We start from the raw sequence: 9,301 nt of genomic DNA on the forward strand, positions 1-9,301 counted from the left end.
ACAGCATACAAACAGATGCATCGACAAACACCACAATGAAACAGAATCCAATCCAAAAAACAAAAACCAAAACACTGGATAAATAAATTGAGATGATGCGACAGACATTTCAAGCGAATTGATCAACAGATAAGATTGGAGAACAACCAACAATCACACCATTCATTTCATTCATTCACTCACTGACTCACTCACCCACTGACTCTCTCACTGACTGACTGACTGACTGACTCACTCAGTCATTTACTCACTCACTCTCACTCACTCTCACTCACTCACACACTCATTCATTCATTCATTCATTCGAAACGAGTTTTTTAATTTATTAATTGCCGACTTGAAAAATTCCCCACCATGTAGTCATTATGGCATTTCTTCGATTCTCGGGAAGGACACCATTGTCAATATAGTGGAATCATAGAGTCATATTTTCGACAACGCGTGCAAGTTTGGTGCTATTCAATGCTGCTCTAAAATAATTATTCCAAAACTTATGATAATATTTTAAAATGGTGATACATAGTATCTAAAATACTGGAAAAAATTGTGTCAGTGCGTCTACGGAGTTATTTGAAACATATACATCTTTTTTCAGACCCACAATATGGATTGACTGAAGTTCCATCAACTAGGCTGGCTGTTTTGGGTATTAACAATGATGTTTTGAAAAATATAAAAAAAGTTAACCACTGTTGGTTAATTCTTGAATTTGAAAAAAGCTTTTTATTTGATTGACCATGACATATTTCTTAAGAAACTGTTTAAAATAGGAATACGTGGTTTTGTGCACAAATGATTTGCTGATTATTTAAAAGATCGCTAGCAATACGTGCCGATCCTCACATGTTGTTGCTAAGTATGGTCTTCCTTCGGGAATGGTGCTGGCTTTCATGTTATTTCATATTTTAATTACTGATTTGCCCAATGTTAGCAAGTCTGTTGAAATGGTTCTTATTGCTGACGATACAACAATCCTTTGTTGTTGGCGGCGATGAATTTGCATTAAAATTAGAACTTAAACTAATAAACAAATGGTTACGTGTTGTGCATATATCTATCAATTATACTGCAACCAATTATATGATTTTTGGTCCAAAAATTCTGGCTAATAACATGCGTGCAGAGGTTAATTTAAACAATTAAAACGTTGAAAGAGTTTATGTCAATAAATTTCTGAGCTTCATAACATCGGATAACTTTTCATGGTTAGAACATAGCCTATGTATTTCAAGGAAAATCTCGTGAAATTACTATTAGCAACTCTAAATCTAAATCTGAAGGCCTATAAGCAACTGCTGCCAGCAAAAATCTTGAAATGTTTTACGAAATCAAAAAAGTAATGTTAATAATCTATGGAAAGTGCATCTTTTTTAAATTAATTTAAAAATCTAAACATGTATAGGTCATCCACTTTGTTATAACTCTTGGCCCTCGTAACTACCAACACCAATGCTATAACCTCAATGATCTCTATTTTCCAACACCAGGGTTGTAGCTGCTAACGTTCGTTAAGTGTTCGTTATTCCGTAGGTTCAAGATGAACACAACTGCTTCAAACGCAAACTTTGTTGAACGTTTATTTGATTACCAAATAAGAAACATCAAACTCATCCAAGTAACTACATAAATCATCTTTACGACTTCGCTTATAACTTCGATAGGAACTTGACTGCAAACACGACTACGGAGGGCCTAAATGTAGAGAGACTTTTACGATCAAAAGATTACAAATATCTTTATTTACGATCTTCTATCCAAAGATTACAAATAAGGCAAAAATACCAATAATTACGATAACGAATAATATAGCGCAATTTGATCATTCCAGCGTTTATAACAATATTTTCAATGGGAGTCTTGCATCAATTAATAATATTAATCTTTTTGTTAAAATAATTAAAAGGATATTTTGTCCGAAGAGGAATGACATTAAGTTATTTTTTATGGTGTTATAGTGTAGATTATCATCATATCATGACAAGCCTTGTTGTTTTCCAGTTGTGCACTTATTATTGCTGGCATGCAAAGTTACTTTAACTTGTTCTCAAGACCAAAATTTAATTTATAAATTTTTTGGTTGTATAAAAAAATGATATAAAAAAACTCTATCGTACAAGAACGAGGTACCGATAACAAATATCGCGAATATGCAAGCAGCTAGCCAATTCGGCGAGAGAAAATGTTGAATGGCCGAATGTAAGCGTGATGAATAATGTCAGTAGGTCGTTCATGCCATGACAGAATTTTTAAAGTTTGAGTGATGTATCAATTAACTGGTGGAACATTTGAATATTTGTCAGTGCATCGTGTTATGCCAGCCAGCCAGCCAGGCAGGCAGGCAGCCCTATCTCAAAGGTTGAGCCTGTATGCAAAACAAAGTGAACTCGCGTTAGACATCAATCAATAAGTTGCTCGTGTGTTTGTGAATTGTTTTACATATATCATTCATCATCATGCATCACAACATACATACAATCATACATACAATCATTTATCCATCCATCCATCCATCCATCCATCCATCCATCCATCCATCCATCCATCCATCCATCCATCCATCCATCCATCCATCCATCCATCCATCCATCCATCCATCCATCCATCCATCCATCCATCCCAATTTGTGTTGGTACCACACCTGCCTTTGAAATTAAATTTTTAAAAATATTCAGAAATCAAAAAGGATAATTTTGTTGTTGAAATAATGAGGTTTTTTTAAATATATAACGAGACTCCAAATTGCAAAGTAAATTCATTTGAAAACAACACATGTAACAGCAAAAATCACAGCATAAACGACGACAACAACAACATTAACGACAACACCAACAAAAAACACACTAAAAATAAATTAAATAAATTACTCAAAAAAAAAGTTTTAACAAATAACAAGCAGAACATTTTTAAATAAATTGTTTTAACCCAATTTTCATCGACATCATATTTGACGTTTCTAAATATCTTTTAGTTTTCTCGGCTTAAAGTTTTGAGAAAATACAGAATTTAAAAAAAAACTACAAAATTTTGACAAATAATTTTTACAGATGTCTTTCATTATTGAAATTTATATATGCAGCCACATTCTGCAACCAGCTTATAACACTGGACACGAGTTGGCGATGTTGTCTGGAACAATAACAATATCAACAACATTATCTTACGTCAACAACAACGCAACAGCAGCAGCAGCAGCAACAACAACAAACACATCGCAAACAACAATACCAACTGAAACCAAGTGCCAACAACATCCTCATCATCTCATCAGCTACACAACTCGCCAGCACACCGATTCACCAAAAAGCAAACTGACTTGCAGCACTCACAACACAACACAAACACATCAGCGTCATGAAAGCCATCCAACTTTTGAATGTGGCTTCCTTTTATAAAAATCTTTCCACGTTCTTCTAATCATCTTATTCTCAATATTTTTAATGTAATCTCGTTTTTCCCTAACGAATATTTCCTCTTGCATGTCATCAAGACAAAATATTCTCATTGCTATTTCGCTTATTCAACGCGCAAACCGTTTTGAAGTCTTTTTCAATATTATAACCGTTTGTAGGTTTTGTTTGAAGTGTTTATCAAAAGACAATGACTGGAAATAAAAATCATTTTCTAACGGAGTTGATTTTAAATTAGGTAGAGAACCAGCCATTCCATTCGCCATGCACCAAATTGTTAACATTCCGTTCGAGCTTCATACAAGCTGCTCAGCGGTTTGAATTTTATGTTCTCATCTCATTCACAAAGTTAGTCAGGACTCTCAATTCGCCGTGGAATGATTGACACACGTTTTGAACACAAATATTAAACTTAGGTAATAATGAATGACATTCGCTCTGCTGGACACATGCATTAAACCCATCTCGTAAATACATAGAATACATGTTCCCAGCACTGGTACTATACATGTGTGTACGCTATGTAGGTACTGAACGCAAGTTCTAAACACATGCGGGTACTATAAACATGAATACTCCACACATGCAGCAAATACTGCTGTTAAAACAAACACCGAATATAGAACACGAACTTCACAAATAAACTGAAAACAAATGTAGCAATCCCATAAACTGAACACATGTTCTGTGCAGAGCAGATGTGATATAAAAAAGCACCAACCATCTTGAATTTCCAGTGCGAAGAAATCTGTTGTGTTAGACGGGCCTGAAGAGTAAGCCATCAAGCCATCCAGGTCACGTGTTTTGAAGGTGAAGGTCATCCATCTGCTGTTGTTGCTAGATGAACAGATGTGAAGTTTTACGGTAACGGAGATGATGTTTGTGGCGGGTGAATAATGGATGTAGTATGATTATATATTGTCATTAATAATGTACGAGTTTCTATGTACAGAAGTAATACCAAGAGCTGGAACCAAACCATTTTAGCTTTCAAGCATAGGATTGATAATTGATTATAAAATTGAATAGGCAGGACGTATTAATTGGCAAGTTTCAAAATGTCTGTTGAACGTTTTTACACGATAGATTTGACATCAAACCAAATTTTATTTTTTTCTAAACGTATTATAAAAAGAAACAGTTTGTCGTTATTTTAATGCTATCGTCATTAGTTCATTAAAAAGTTTCTCCCAATTTATTTATTATCAACGTGATAAATTTTTTAGAAAAATTAGAACCTTTTAGAAAAATGTTAAATTTGATTAAAATGCAATTGAAAAATTAAAAAAAAATTGAAACTTATGCTTCTGAGTGTTGCAAATGATCAAAAAATTGAAAAGAAAGCATATCAGGAACTCGGTTTGAACGGTTTCAAGAACCGGATTCACAAATGTTTGAGAGGTTCCAGATATCGAAACCAAACCGATTTCTATTAAGGCATAAAATGCTGTAACATCAGAATTGAACAATTGTATTTTTCATTTAGGTTTCACGCAGAAGAACCCCTACAACAAAAAGTAGGAATCGTACTTCACAAGTTGTCATGTAAAAAGTTTAAGTTTTTGTATATAAGTGTTTCATCACATTTTTATTTTTGTAAGCCAAAATCATGTTAAATATTTGCTGGAATGTTACTGGGTTCTGAAATTATTGCAGGGTTTTAGAACGCTATACAAAATTTTCAAGTTTACAAAATGTTTTCAACAGTTTTAAATTTGTACTACCTGACAAAATTTGTCGGGTGTTTCTGGTCGGTGTTCATGTTGATGTGACTGTCTGAGTTGTGGATGTAGTTGATGTGATTGAAATTGATGTCATAATTGTTGTTGGCGGTATAATTTGTATGCAGGTTGTGGTAATGAGTGGAGAAGTCGATTGAGTGGATGTGTTTGTCGCTGGAAACACCACCATGCATGTGCGTGCTGTTGTAGTTCCTGAAATGGTTGATATTATTTATTTTGCTGATTTTGTTTTTATTATTATTATTATTGTTGTTGTTGTTGTTGTTTTTGTTCATTATGTTTGGATTGGACATGGGAGACCAATGAGGCAGTTCAAAATACGCTTGTCTACTGAAGAACACCAGAGATGGTGATGGTGACCACGACGAGGATGATGATGATGATGATGGATATGATGATGATGATGATAACGATGGAAATGAAGATGAAAATGATGTTGATGATGATTTTGAGGATGATGGTAAGCTGGTGAATGGAGAGTCACCAAGATATGAATAAAATTCATCGGATGTTGTGTTGTTGTTCTTCTTTCTGTTGTTGCTGTTGTTTCTGTTGTTTCTGTTGTTGCTGCTGTTGTTAATGTTAATTTTGTTTATGTTCCATTTATGAAGTAGAATATAATTATTGGTGTTTCTATTTTTTTTCGTGTTTTTTCCAGTAAAATTTATTTTGTTTACGTTATTGTGGTTGCTGTAGTTGAACTTGCTATTTACAGTGTTGTATTTTTGTTGTTCTAATTGTTCGAGTTGAATGAAAAATCGGTTGTTAATGTGTTGGTTGATATGTCTAACATTGCTGTGTTGTTGGTTGCTGTGTTGTTGGTTGCTGTGTTGTTGGTTGCTGTGTTGTTGGTTGCTGTGTTGTTGGTTGCTGTGTTGTTGGTTGCTGTGTTGTTGGTTGCTGTGTTGTTGGTTGCTGTGTTGTTGGTTGCTGTGTTGTTGGTTGCTGTGTTGTTGGTTGCTGTGTTGTTGGTTGCTGTGTTGTTGGTTGCTGTGTGCATCTTCCAGCTGCCGCTTGTTATGGTTACCGAGGCTTGGTTTTCCTAACTGGAGCAGATTAGATGGTTTATGATGCTGTCGTTGTTCAAGGTGGGAGTGAGGAACATCACCATCATCATCATCCTCATCACCATCATCGTCATAATAATAATAATGATATTCATCGTAATTACTCTTCAACTTGTTTCTGCTGTTCTGACCAACAACGGTGCCATCTTTCTTCATCTTGTTTCTGCTAGTATTTGCTTCGCTGGCGTATCTCTTCGATTTTTTACCTTCAAAAAATGAAAAAAAAACAAAGAATGAACCACAAACGATGGAGAAAGCAAATAATTTAAAAACACAAGCTTACTCCAAGCGTACGCACTGCAGTAAATTTCCAAGAGCATGACATAAACACGCGTAAAATCGTACCAACACATGCAAGGACAAAAGCACGTTTAAACGCAGATCTGCCAGCACATACACAGCAACACATTCAACACACATAACCAAATATCAACGAACACATCTTCTTGACGAAACCAGTATGAAAGGGCATAATAATAAATTTGTACACACAACCATTCTGCTATTTACTCCTTAAAAAATACATTCATGAAACAAAATTTGCAAATAAGCATGCAATGAAAACACACACGCACACAAACTACACACACGTACACACAAACACACACACACAGATGCAGGCACCTCAACGCAATAAAAGCAAACATCGATCGATGAGGAAGAAGAAAAGAAGAGATCTGTTAATTTAAAAAGATTCCGTTAAACAAAAGGGTTCTTTATGTCTTTTTATGTTGCTTTGTGTCATGTTATGTTTGCCATGTTACGCTGTGATCTGTGCTTCGTCGTGCAAGGTCCTGCTACGTTACACCGCACCAGGCTGGCTTTCGTTGCGTGTTCTCATGTTTTACGTGCGATATAAAGAGACATGAGCTCGTAAATTCGGCAGCTAATTACCGGACTGCTATGTAGATTAGCGAGGCGAACCGATACTTAAACGTTCCATTGAAATAGTAGTAGCGATAATATAAACAAAAAAAAAATAAAAATTCAAAGGTTACGAAAAAAACAAAGAACCAATATTTAAAAAAGTAACAACAAAAACAAATAATACATCTATGTAAACAAATTCAGTGGAACTGGCAATAAAATAATGACAATTAAACATCAAAATAAAAAGAAATAATTCATACAAATTTGTACCAATTACAAGCACGAGACGGGATTTGAACCCGAGTCACGCGAGGAATCATTCGAACAATGACGCTAATGAAAACAAATTAGATTCTTCCGGCTTCTGCTGTCACTTCCAAAGTTTAAAAAACAAAAAGAATTTCGTAAATTGGGTTAGAAAATTTCTTAAAAGTCATTTGACTTTTTTCGATGTTAAACTCTTCATACATCATCCATTCGCTCCAATGCCTGAAACATTTCCACATTCCCTGAACTTTAAAAGTGGCTTGCCGTCGAACGCTTATGAATTCGTCACCCGTCTCTTAAAGAGAGTTTTTTTGAATTAACAATTGAATTTTTGTTGCCTGGATTTTTAAAACCATAAAAATCAGAAATGTTAACAGTGATTTAAAATTACAACAACAACAACAACAACAACAACAGCACAAACAACAACAACAGCACAAACAACAACAACAGCAACAAAGCAGGTCGAGTCTGCGTGAACTTTTTAACGAAAATTAACAGCTCTATATTATTCATACCAATGAATGTTTGAGAATTGTTGGAAATAATATTTAATACAAAGAGATGAATAAAATTGAAAACGATGGAGAAATTAAAATCCGACAGAAGTTGAAAACAGAATCCAACCGTCGGGGACGTGTGGCGAATGTTGTTTGACGCGCGGAACATTGTGAGATATCGTCTGCACTTGTCCTGAGCTGTCAATCAAATGTCCAAAGTTCTTCTGAAGATCTAACGTTGACGAGAATGAAGTTGTTGTTGTTGTTGTTGATGATGTTGTTGCTAGTATTTTTGTTGCTGATGTCATTGTTGTTGATGCTGTTGTTGTTGTTGATGACAGAAATGTTGTCAATGTTGACGGTATTGGCGTGAAGATTTTGGATGTTGAGGACACCGATGATGATGTTGTTGGTGTTGTCGTGAATAAAAGAAGTGGCAATAATGTTGATAGCTTTGGTGATGTCAGCAACATTATTAGTGTTATTAATATTGATGTTATTATCGTTGGTGACGCGAGTTGTTTTTTGGATGTCTTAAATTTTGCTTTTGTGGTTGAATTTGTTGAGAATACTTTTTCAATTTGTGACGATGGTGTTGTTATTGCAGCTGCTGATGATGATGTTGATGGTTTTGTTGATGCTAATGTTGATGAGAATGTAAGAAATTTAGAAAATGTTGTTTCAAATAAAAATGAGGTTGATGATGATGACTGGAAGGTTGATGATTGCGATGATGGTGATGGTACACTAGTTGATATTGTTCTTTCTTTTAGTTTGAATGTTGGATATAAATTGCTGGAGAACCCGGTAACATTCAGAAGAGACGAAGAAGGTGATTTAGTTGCTGCTTGTAGTAATGTCATGGTAGAAGTTGATGATGATAGAGACGTCGTTAATAATGTTGATGATACTGAGGTGGTTGTCCTTGTTGAAATTGATGTCGCTGGTGTCGTCGATGTCGCTGGCGATTTTGTGGCTGGTTGTGGAGACTCATCTTGGTAGTGCAACAACACTGTTTTTGTTGATGTTGATTCTAATAGTGGTAATAATAATAACGACGACCTATTCCCTCGTTCCGTGGCGTCTGGCGAGGGACGCTCATTCCTAGCGAACGTTGTTTTATTTCTGGAGAATTTTCTTTCATTCAGTAGGTGGTCGTTTGCGAAAGTTACATCCTGTCGAAACAAGAAAAACAGATCAAATTATTTATCAGTGGACGACTCTGCACTGCTTTAAATGACGCAATTGAATTTATGGCTGATTGATATTATTAAGTTTGAATTTCCATTAAATAAGAATATTTTTACAATTATTATTTTGTAGCTGTTTATATAATTTCTATAGCTTCAAACTTTTAAGATTTTCAGATTTTTGCCTTTCTGGGTTCGTTTTACAAATCTAAACTTGCAATGTTTTTCATAAGTAAATAGTATAATGTTTAATGTAAA

General features: G+C 34.8%; 1 protein-coding gene across 1 annotated transcript; it reads right to left on the reverse strand.

Moving 5' to 3' along the window:
* Window positions 1-5,127: 5,127 nt before the first annotated feature.
* Window positions 5,128-8,955, reverse strand: HELRODRAFT_170115 (hypothetical protein; the record flags this gene model as incomplete). The annotated part of the gene is made up of 4 exons (XM_009015932.1): window positions 5,128-6,422; window positions 7,529-7,646; window positions 8,091-8,305; window positions 8,916-8,955. The coding sequence occupies 4 exons, from the start codon at window positions 8,953-8,955 to the stop codon at window positions 5,128-5,130; spliced, it is 1,668 nt and encodes a 555-aa protein (XP_009014180.1).
* Between the last annotated feature and the right edge of the window lie 346 nt (window positions 8,956-9,301).

The sequence above is a fragment of the Helobdella robusta genome, assembly GCF_000326865.2.
Source record: "Helobdella robusta unplaced genomic scaffold HELROscaffold_17, whole genome shotgun sequence".
Lineage (NCBI taxonomy): Eukaryota > Metazoa > Annelida > Clitellata > Rhynchobdellida > Glossiphoniidae > Helobdella > Helobdella robusta.